Below are 12,033 nucleotides of genomic sequence, written 5' to 3'. Positions count from 1 at the left end.
TAGAAGGAATTTAAATAAAACATGGTAGTAAAATGACAAAGTGGTTGACTTTGACTTGACAAGATACAATTGGCATACAGGTATTCGTATGCTGGATCAAAATTCAGTTTGCAAGAGCTTGCACATGGAATCCTTGATATTACACTGAATTTTACATTCACAGGCCATATTCACGCTTGAACAAGAGTATTTTCAGGTTCTTGCGGAATGCTCCATGTGCTTCAAGCTCTCGAAGTTCCAGTGGCAGTTTATTCCACAATTGTGCACCTAGTGTTTTTATGGCTCTTGCATCGTAATTGTTTGATGATTTCTTCACTACCAGTTTCCATTGGTTGGATGATGATCGCAAGGTCCTATGTGGCTGGTAAACAGGACATAGCTCTCTCATGTATGCTGGTGCTGAGAAAGAGTGTAGTGACTTATGTATGGTTGTCAGTAATTTAAACACAACGCGTTGCTTTACAGGCAGCCAGTGTAGTTGTTGAAGTACCAGCGAAATATGTTGTCTGTAGCATGTTCTTGTAAGACAACGTGCAGCGTTGTTGTGAGCCACTTGTAGTCGGTGCATGGGGCGATCGGTCATGCAAAAAAAAAAGAAAATTCGGCCTAAGAAACTATTTATTAATTTTTTAGCCGAGTTGCAATGAAGTTGAACTCGGCTATTGGTTTGGTGATGCGGCCGGGTGGGTGGGCGGGCGTCAACAATTGGTTTCCAGATGATAACTTGAAAAGTTTACAATCTAATCAAATGAAACTTTGATATATTGTTGGGTACTAGGTAAGAAAGACCCCTATTAATTTTGGAGAAAAATGGTCAAAGGTCAAGGTCACATTGACCGAAAATAGAATGAAATTTTCAGAAAAATTTGGTTTCCGGATGATAACTCAGAAAGTTGAAATCCGAATCAAATGATACTTAAAGATATATTTATGTACCAGGTAAGGAAGACCACTATGGATTTTGGAGAAAATAGGTCAAAGGTCAAGGTCATAGTGAGTGAAAATAGATTTAAAATTCCAAACAATTTTGGTTTCAGGAGGATAACTCGAAAATTTTTTAATTTGAATCAAATGTAACTTGGATATATTGTTGGATACCAGCAAAGCAAGGCCCCTATTGATTTTGGAGAAAAAAAGGTCCAAGGTCAAGGTCACAGTGACCGAAAATAAAGTGAAAACTTCAGACAAATATGGTTTCTGGACAGTAACTCGAAAAGTTTAACTCCAAACTCTTTTTAAAAATATATTCACAAGAATTTATTACATTATATCCAACAATTAGTTCTTCACAATTATAAATATGCCACATCATTCCTGACTTTACAATGTATCCCATGCAACTTGGCTCATGCACCCCTGGGTGCATATATTGATTTTTTAAGCCTTAGATTGGATTCTGAAAGTGGATTATAACAATTATCATGAGAAGGAAAATGTATTAATGAGAGCTCTTAAAAGAGAGTATGTACAAATGTATATGGGATTAAGGAAGAAAATCCCTAAAATATTTGGGAAGGGATCAATATGGGATTAAGGAAGATTATCCATGTGGCATTATGGATGAGTGTCCATTCTTGATGACAAAAGGGTATCTATGTGGGATGAGGGAAGTATATCATGTGGGATTTTGGATGTTGTGTCCACATGTGGGGTTAGGGAATAGTATTATTTGGGATTATAGAAGAGTATCAATGTGGGATCATAGAAGAGAATCCAAATGGAATTGGGGAAGGTTATCCATGTGGGATTATTGGAGGGTATCCATGTGAGATTAGGGATAAGTGTGTGTGTGATTATTGAAGGGTATCCATGTGAGATTAGGGATTAGTGTGTGTGGGATTATTGAAGGGTATCCATGTGAGATTAGGGATTAGTGTGTGTGGGATTATTGAAGGGTATCCATGTGAGATTAGGGATTAGTGTGTGTGGGATTATTGTGTGGAATCCATGTGAGATTAGGGATAAGTGTGTGTGTGTGATTATTGGGTGGAATCCATGTGAGATTAGGTATAAGTGTGTGTGGGATTATTGAAGGGTATCCATATGAAATTAGGGATAAGTGTGTGTGTGATTATTGAAGGGTATCCATGTGAGATTAGGGATTAGTGTGTGTGGGATTATTGTGTGGAATCCATGTGAGATTAGGGATAAGTGTGTGTGTGATTATTGGGTGAAATCCATGTGAGATTAGGGATTAGTGTGTGTGGGATTATTGTGTGGAATCCATGTGAGATTAGGGATAAGTGTGTGTGTGATTATTGGGTGGAATCCATGTGAGATTAGGGATAAGTGTGTGTGGGATTATTGGAGGGTATCCATGTGAGATTAGGGATTAGTGTGTGTATGGGATTATTGGAGGGTACCCATGTGAGATTAGGGATAAGTGTGTATGTGGGATTATTGGAGGGTATCCATGTAAGATTAGGGATAATTGTATGTGGGATTATTGAAGGGTATCCATGTGAGATTAGGGATAATTGTATGTGGGATTATTGAAGGGTATCCATGTGAGATTAGGGATAATTGTATGTGGGATTATTGAAGGGTATCCATGTGAGATTAGGGATAATTGTATGTGGGATTATTGAAGAGTATCCATGTGAGATTAGGGATAATTGTATGTGGGATTAGTGTGTTGGGATAATTGGAGGGTATCTATGTGAGGTTAGGGATTAGTGTGTTGGGATAATTGGAGGGTATCCATGTGAGATTAGGGTAAGTGTGGGATTATTGAAGGGTATCCATGTGAGATTAGGAATAAGTGGAGGGTATCCATTTGAGGTTAGGGATAAGTGTCTATGTGAGATTATTGAAGATATCCATTTGGAATTTTGAAAGGGTATTTATGTGGTATTAGGGAAAGGTATCAATGTTGAAGTCGGGAAGCCCTACCTGAAGAATTCAATATTTAGCTAGGATTAGGCTTGATGAGGGGGCTCTTAGACTGAATTGAATACATGTATGTGGAAAAATTAATATAGTTGAATTCATTTTCATTGTAAAAAAAATACTTTGTAATGACCTTGAGTTTGTGTGAAAAAGAACATCCTGCAAAAAATGATCCATTTCTTTTTAGATCACTGAAAGAGAACTGCGGCCTGGTGGAGCAGACATTATTGTCACTAACGAAAACAAATACCAGTACATCAAGTAAGTCCACGCTGTTCACTTCTCAATCTGTATGGTTAGAATAATTCCCAAAAATACAATCTTTTCTCATGCTGCATTTCTTTTTGCATAGATTTAGTTCACTAGAAGGATATGTACAAGTGCTCTTTTGATTAGAATTTGTCCCTAGTATGTCGTCAATGGTGTTCATTTTCGACTTCCTCGTCAGAGCTACTAGGCCGTTTTTAACCAATCTGGGCACAAAAGTATTCTTTGAAAGGGATTGAAGTCTCTTTAAATCAAGGGTCATGCATGCCCTTTCCAAGAAGAGATTGTGAAATGGGGTTTTGTGTTTCAAAAAGAATCATTTCATCAGAAGGGGTGAGACTTGCATGAAAACTAATTCCTTATATGATGAAGATTCAAGAATATTAAAACAATGACTGGGGTGAGGATGGACTTACAGTTGGGGTTCAAAGTTCAAATATTTTAAATTGATATGCAAGTACTTTGATCATGTCGTTTAAAGTCAAATTTGTTCAGACCCCTAAGACCACAATAGGGTTTTAGAGTTTTGCGTAGGATATTGATTTTTCTTCTCAAGAAGTACAAGGGTACAATTCATCAAAGGTCAAGGCTGCCCGTCAAATTCATGGGGGAGTACCAGTATGTTATTAACAATATTTAATCATTAGTTTGATATGTAAAGTCTACATAACTTATAACAAAGAATTGACTTTTATTGTATTTTTAAAAGGTCAAAATAACAAACTGTGTTTGGATTGCAAGTTATAACATTGATATTTGAGTAATGGCGTGACTTTTACATCATCAGCACATGATTTCATTTCAGTCTAGTCATACAGTGGCGGTTCATGTCCCGAATTGAGGCCCAGATGAAGGCTTTCATGAGAGGATTTGCATGTTTGGTGCCATTGGAAATGATCAAAATATTTGATGAAAATGAGTTGGAAGTAAGTGTACTTCAAATGAAGAGATAGAAATATCAGAGAATAATAGAAATTGGTTTTGCATGCACCCATACTTCACTCAAAATTCAATTTGCATTCATTTTTAATTGACACAGAAAATCAATTAGGCTTCTATTATTGTTCGGACCTAATATCTAGTGAAAGGGATGCTTGTGACCAGCATCTTAGTGTAGAGACCAGTTATTGAAACTATTAATATTGGACAATTTTCATTATTTTGTGAATTTTGCTTTTGATATTTCCTGAAATGTTACATGAAAGTTGTTGAGATACAATAGACATAAAATTTTCAATAAGTGTATTAGCCAATGAAAATGTAGATCTGATTAGAATATTAAATTTTCACTAAAATCTTATTCATGCATTTGGCTGTAATTCCAATAATCCTCTTACATTGTTAGATGACTGTAAACTAACGTCGGTGCATGTTTGTACTTTCAGCTGCTGATGTGTGGTCTACAGGACATTGATGTGAACGACTGGAAGGCTCACAGTGCTTACAAAGGAGAATATAACCCCAATCATCCCGTCATTATCAACTTTTGGAAGGTACTGTATGAAATGAATAACAAAGTAATGGTAAAGGAATTTAGTAACTACTGTGTGCCGAGTACAGACAAGGCCAGGAGTTTTAAGCATTTTCAGATATCTATGAAACCGTACATGGGTATCTAAAACAATCCTAAACTCTACCACTTCATACCCATTTTATTGCTTTGTACAGTAAAATACACTTAAAATAAGCACATTTATTATGAATTCACACTCCTTGCGAAGTGATATGTATTCCACTATAAAAGGAAAACAAGAAAATTTTATTGGATATAATGAAGTTTTTGGACATAATGAACTCTTTTTCGCTGGCCAGAAGGTTTGCTATAACCATGTTTTACTGTATAATGAAGTTTTTGGTTATAAAGAACTCTTTTGCTGGCCCTGAAGGTTTGCTATAACCATGTTTTACTGTAAAATGAAGTTTGGCTATAATGAACTCTTTTACTGGCCCTGAAGGTTCGCTATAACCATGTTTTACTGTTTATGGTTTTAAAAGAATGTAAGAATGCATATACATGAAAAATGTGTGTAGTATGCAGAAAATAATTTTGTGCCATAATTGAAGTCATGTACACAAAAAATCTAGTTAACACATAAATACGTGTATGTTGTAATTGATTTGCTAGCATTTTTTAAAAGAATACATTTAATTTCAAAGGAATTAAACAAAAGCTATATCAATTGTACATGTATTACAGAGCACAGAATTTGATAGAGAATAAAACATAAGATATATCAAATGAAATTGATGTGTTATTAGATATAGCCACATTATTAGTGCGATTCCAGACGACTTGCTTTTATGTACTGTCTTTTGTGTCGTCAGCATTCTAAGGAGATTGAATGATAGATTAGAAGATCCAGGCCATCGAAACATTTGTAAATGGAAAATTCATGTGTGACAGGGCACTATGTGATTCAGGGAATATTATTTTATTCTCTTCAGTGCTGTCAGAGAACCTTTATGACAGTACTAATGTAGAAATATGAAACAGGTGTACTGTAATGAGAAGAGTGATGAAAATAGATGTACTGTAATGAGAAGAGTGATGAAAATAGATGTACTGTAATGAGAAGAGTGATGATAATAAAGGATCTTTTCTGCAGGCTGTGTATTCACTAAACAATGAAATGAGAGCTCGCCTACTACAGTTTGTGACGGGAACGTCTCGAGTTCCCATGAATGGATTCCGAGCACTGTATGGAAGTAACGGCCCACAGCTGTTCACCATTGAGAAGTGGGGCAATACCAACCAGTTTCCACGGGCCCACACCTGGTAAGACAAAATGCAAAAGTAGATTTGATGTTCATTTGGGGATGCTGAAAATTAAAATTTTACCTCGGAAAGTACTTGTACAAGTTAGAGCCTCTGTTAGAGTTCCTTAGGTCCTAATATGTATACCTCAGCAGTACCAAGTCCAAAGCATCTTGCTGTAAACCTCTAGCTATTGTAGAAGTAGTTTAAAACATTTTAGGTCACCTGAGTCACACTGCTTTTTGTTTTTGCCTCGTTGTTAGTCATCCATCATGTGTCAGTCGTAGACTTTAGTTTTGAACATTCTCAGCTGCTTCTTTGGAATGGCTGAACCAAACCAACCAATTTTAGTATATAGCATATTGTCTTTACTCATGGATATCAAGCAGTGCCAGGGTGGGACTAAGTTGGTCATATAGTAATACATTACAATACTAAAATTTGTATAGTCCCCTAATCAATTTAAAATCTCTTCAGCGCTTCACATTTTAAAAAGCATACAAGTAAAAGTGAATAAAAAAAATTGTCCTGCATTAAAGTAGTATTATGTGCTGGTAAGAATTGTCATTTTCAGTTAAACATTAAAGACAATGTTAAAGAAATAAGTCGTAAGATGTTGCTTAAAAATGTCCAATGATTTGGCACAGCATAATCCAATTGGTAAAGTGTTCCATTGTGCAGTCACTGAATAGTCAATTTGAAAGTGCCTGTTTTCAAAAGTCATAGTTCGAGTCTGGAGAATGCTCAGAAGCATTCCATTTTCCAATCGCAAGTTTCTAGGTGGACAATACGGAGTAACGACTTCATTTAAGTAAGTGGGTCCATTTCTGTGGACTGCTTTGTAGGCGTGCACAAGTCCTTTATATTTTATACGGTACTGAACCAGAAGCCATTGAAGGCTAATTATAGCAATGATGTGTTATATCTTAGAGAAAATCTTCATCTTTACTTCTGAACATCAAGCAGTCAGACTGTTTGTAATATTATGATATTGAGCATGCAGTGAGCCCTCTTCATTCTACCAAACTTTTGAAATCCGTGAAACCTGCGCTGAGGACCAGATTGGGGAAAAGTTTATGATGTATTATATTGAAGGGAATTATATTTCATTAAAAGTCTTCAGTATTTCTGGACATTCATCAGAAAAACTATTTACATTATCATAATGAGCAACTGGTCTTCTACCAAAAATGTGAAATTCATGTTCCATAATTAAGGAGTTAATTCTGGTCCCATCATCTGTCGACAAATGCATTAACTTCTGTTAGAAATGTCTTTATTCTTGTACATCAAGTTCACAAACTATGTGCGGGTTTTCTACTAAATATCAGGATTTTAGAACTGAAATAGAAAAATCACATTTCACCGTGATGTGACAAAACTAACTTTTCTTTAAAGAAAGAGAAATAAAAAAAAGAATTGCAAATTATCAAAAGGTAAGATAGTTATACCAATGTATCTAAATTTATATGTATATAGCACACTGTACATACTCGGGTGACCATTAAGGCCCATGGGCTTTTTTGTGTGTGGAGTATCGGTGCTTAGTATTTCTGATGATAAGACTTTCGATAAAACTATTTGTTAACTATATCACTTGTAAATTACAATGATTTGATTTACAATGTACGTTTAAGTTGTTTGATGCACGCTGAACAATTTTCTTCCATTTTGTCAGCTTTAATCGCTTGGACCTACCTCCATACCTGGATTACCATGACCTAAGACAGAAGCTGCTCACAGCGGTGGAAAACACGCAAGGATTTGAGGGCGTGGATTAAGTTGTGATTGACAGTTTCTTTGAGACTTAATTTTCTAAATAAGTATGCAAGTTGCAAGGTGAATACCGTGAGAAAACTGTGGCATTATTCTAGGTGTGTAGGTTTATACCAGAAAAAAGGATCCTTGGTTATGTATAATCTGACTGTGATCAGACTTGTGCAATTTATTATTTATGTACTCCTGTCAAAAGAGGTATAGCTATATTTACTGATCAGAGCTATGCTATTATAGGAGTTCATTGTAGTGCTTTGTATTTGTTTATAAAAAGAAAGTAAAGCTTTGTATATGAGTATGTGTTACCATGTTAAGAGCAGGGCCGTAAATTACATGGAGGCGGAGGAGGCAGCTGCCTCCTCCAACTTTTGAGCCAAAAAAAATTAAAATTTAAAGTTCATTAGAATTTATGTTGTTTCCAATAACTAAGAACATGATACCTCCCTTAAAAAGCATTCCAAATCTTTCTTTTAGAGTGAGTTAGTCAAGTAACATCTTAGAAGGCCCTAGAATCAAGGATTTTGCACGAAACATGTTCAGTGTGCACAAAATGTGCTCAGCGTCTGGGGGCCTGGGCGGCCCCCAGACCCCCGCCTAATTTCCTGCCTCCTCCAAATTGAAGGTTAATTTACGGCCCTGAAGAGTGCCATTGTAACTTTCAAAATCTAGTATGTCCATTCAATAAAGAGATCTTCGATCTTAAATTTTTAGTTATTGCTACAGATAAAGTTGAATATGTGTATTTTTACCCAGCACAGTTTAACATTTAGTTTGGTTACGAGGAAGAATATTTTAATTTTTTTTTTACTGAATTGCAGGAAATAACAAATTTGCAAAGGAATATAATTTTTGTTTTCTTGGTTTTATATATATATATCTTCACAAAATTCACAAATGGGGAAAGTGAATTAATCTAAAGAAGGAAGACTCAAAAACCATGAAATCAACATCCCATAATTATAAACCCCCCCCCCCCCCCCCCCCAAAAAAAACAAATGGTTCTTACGATATAGCACTCAATTTGCATGACTATTTACTGAAATCCAGCGGTGATCAACTTTAAATTGAAAATTATTTCAAGGCAATATATGGTGCATGTCTTTCTTGGTAATCACTAAAACAATAAATTCCAGTATCTTTTTGTACAGTGTATTATTTTCCCCCCGTATTTTTTATGAACCTGTTATATATATATATATATATATATGTACATTGTATATTAAGTTGTAAACAAGTTGAGATATGATTTTAGAGCAGAGCCGTGGTAGTGTACACCAATAATTATCGTATGTATATAAGATACTGTATGCTAGTCTTAGGGAATAAAGGTGTTGTTATGATACTTTTTAAATTCCATGTGTATATTGGAGCCAGGTCAGTTTTCACATATCCTCTTCCTAAGCTAATTATACACAGGAATGAATTAAACACTATGTGATATATAGTGTTGTATGATATTACTGTATCAGTAAAAGATCACAGGGACTATCAAAAGGAATTTAATTTCTTCTCTTTGTCATTTTAATCATTGTTCACCCACTATTAACTCTCCCAAGAAAGAAGAGAAACTGATTTTGAATTCTTTTTCTTTGTACAATCAATTTTAATTCACATGATATTCTCGACAGTTCTTTTTATAGTGTACATTTGCATTTGCTCAATTGTGAATAACTTTTTACATTTGTACAGTTCATCTATGTACTTAATGATAGTTATGCTTGATGTATAATGTTAATTTATTTTCAAAACAGAAAGTTGTGATTTTTGTTCTCTACTTTCACTTTATACTGATTGTGAGATAAATTCTTAACGGCATTTCATGAAATAATTTTTAATATCTTTTATTTGTTTTGTGCAGTTGATAAGATCATGTAAGCAGTCAATAGTAAAAACTGAATATGTTTACTTCGCATCAAAGGCAGAATAATGTTACATGTGTTTTATTTTTGTTTTGCCAGCTACAGCTATGTGAATCTTCACAGATCAATCACTCTATCAAGTTTTTCCTGTGTTGATCATGCAATTTACATGTGCATTGGTATTTAGAGAAATTTGTATATATGGGGCCTGTTTACAACTGTTATGTACATTTGTACCATTTATACTCCACTACAAACGTACATGTTTTTATACCTGAGACAATGTGATTATTAATTTACTCTCCACTAATTTGCTAATCAGGTCATTCCTAGAGGTATAAGTTATGATTTGATTCCCAAATAGCATTTGAAAGCAATGAACTTGTGTTCTGTTCTTGCCTATGAACAAAAATTTATATACAGTTAAATAAATTATCAATAAACAGATTTTTTTTTTACCCTTTCTCACTTGCTTTGTGAAATAGATTTCATGGAAGGGGGGGGGGGGGGGGGGGGGACTTGAATTTAACTCAAATTTTGACTGTTCAAAGTGAAACTTGTGTTTGAGATTTTTTCGAGAATTTCAAGCCTGCATGCATTGTGCTCCAAACTAGAGAAATATTTTTTGTTTGTCTGAACCATGTGGAAGTACATGTAGTAACCACTGTCTGTCCATCGTTTGAAATGTCACTTCTCTGCCATTATGATATTCCGAGGTTGTAAAACCAGTATATTATGCAGAAAAAATTATCAATTCCATTGATATGAATGCGATATATTTATTATGAAAATATTTGCTTTCATCTAATTGAGTGGTACTAAGAAAATATCTATTTATTTTCACCAACAATGCATATATGGATCTCTTTTTATTCAGTAACATTTCATTTATCTCTTGCTACTTATTTCAAATTTTACATTTTTGTTTAGAACAAGTAAAAGTTTTTTCATGCAAATTTTTTCTGAATTTGATGCATATTTCGAAAATTATTAACATTGTCTACGACTTTTTGGGACAATCCTCGTATATTTTAGTATAACTGCAGATTTGAAGGTCAAGGTCACAAAGCAGGGATATTTGTTAGCAGTTTTCAACAGATGAACTTCATATAGTCTTATACATGTATGAAGGGACATGAAAAAATGACTTCTGGGGAATTGTTGGATAAAATACAAATGTGCGAGTTGTGCATGCAGAAACTTTAGCTCACTGTAAAACTTGTCTTCGCTAGCCAAGGGCAACGCTCCACTGTGCATCTCTTTAGAAAAGAGAAACGCTGTGGAGCGTCACCCTTGGCTAGCGAAGATGTGTAAACCTAGCCACACAAACGTGCAATATCTTTCTAAGACTGCGCAAAACTTGGCATCTAGTTAAGCAGTCAAGAATGGATTGTATGTTTTTAAACGTCCTGTTTGAGAATTTTTCACTCATAAAGAATGTTAAACTTATGTAGTCAGTCAGGAAATGGTAAATGGCACAAAACTGGTGTAGTCAAATAATCAAGAATGAAACATTTTGCAAAATCACCAGTGCTTTTGATTAGAATTTCCAAAGTTCAGTTACACAGGTTACCATTTACTGAAGTCTTTAATCCCAGAGCTAGAAAACTTTGTTCCAAAGCCAGATGAAGGAAAACAGGGACACCTGCAGACCACTGATGGAAGTCAATGCCCTGTATCTTAAACATGGTCAGCATCTCACTCCATTTACAGGAGGTGGGAGACAATTACTCCCCCAAAAGGTCATTCTGGTAAAATTAGAGCTCCAGTCATGGCATTTCAGATCTGACCTACAGGACTTGAAAGTCATTACCAGGTATAGATCATACAACTGACAGGGAACTTGCAACGGGGCTGGCTACGAGTTTGTCAGTCTTGAACTTTTTGATTGCAAGTCTGTCATCTGTTACCTAATCATATTTTGAACTTCTGGTGAATACTTGACAAAGTATATTGGCAATACATGAAGGGATTGTTGAAATGAAGGGCCATACACTCTCTTTGGGAGATAATATAAACAAAAGGCCCAAGGGCCTAGAATCGCTCTTCTGATAAATTGTACAACCCCACCATTTCTATTCTTAGCCTCTTAGTATTCTAAATCTTTAGTTAAATCCTAAGAATTAAAAAAAGGTAGGTCAATGTGACCTACTTTTTGGTTTACACATTTTGAGAACCCAAGAAATATCAACTGACAAAGTTTGATGATTTTAAGCCAATTAGTATCTGAATATTGAAATATAGCTGTCAAATTCCAATCGTAGGTCATGGTGACCTACTTTTTGGTCAGCGAACTCCGAACATGCAAGACCCATCATCTGACAAAGTTTGATGACTGTAGGTCAAATAGTATCTGAAATATATAAATATAGCCGTCAAATTCCAAAAGTAGGTCAAGGTGACCTACTTTTTCGTCAACACCCTTCAAACATGCAAGACCCAACAACTGACAAAGTTTGATGACTGTAGGTCAAATAGTATCTGAAT

General features: G+C 35.1%; 1 protein-coding gene across 2 annotated transcripts in view; it reads left to right on the top strand.

Moving 5' to 3' along the window:
• Positions 1–10,004, top strand: part of LOC125651694 (E3 ubiquitin-protein ligase NEDD4-like) — a 56,418-nt gene extending 46,414 nt beyond the window's left edge. For both annotated transcript variants that reach the window (XM_048880401.2, XM_048880402.2), the window contains 5 exons: positions 3,077–3,150; positions 3,962–4,082; positions 4,542–4,649; positions 5,763–5,932; positions 7,590–10,004. In XM_048880401.2, coding sequence (XP_048736358.1) covers positions 3,077–3,150; positions 3,962–4,082; positions 4,542–4,649; positions 5,763–5,932; positions 7,590–7,692 — 576 coding nt within the window. In that variant the 3' untranslated portion in view covers positions 7,693–10,004. The remainder of the gene's footprint in view (positions 1–3,076; positions 3,151–3,961; positions 4,083–4,541; positions 4,650–5,762; positions 5,933–7,589) is intronic.
• The last annotated feature ends 2,029 nt before the right edge of the window (positions 10,005–12,033 follow it).

The sequence above is a fragment of the Ostrea edulis genome, chromosome 5, assembly GCF_947568905.1.
Source record: "Ostrea edulis chromosome 5, xbOstEdul1.1, whole genome shotgun sequence".
Lineage (NCBI taxonomy): Eukaryota > Metazoa > Mollusca > Bivalvia > Ostreida > Ostreidae > Ostrea > Ostrea edulis.
The sequence above is the reverse complement of the archived record's forward strand: the minus strand, read 5'-3'. Positions and strand labels throughout refer to the sequence as shown.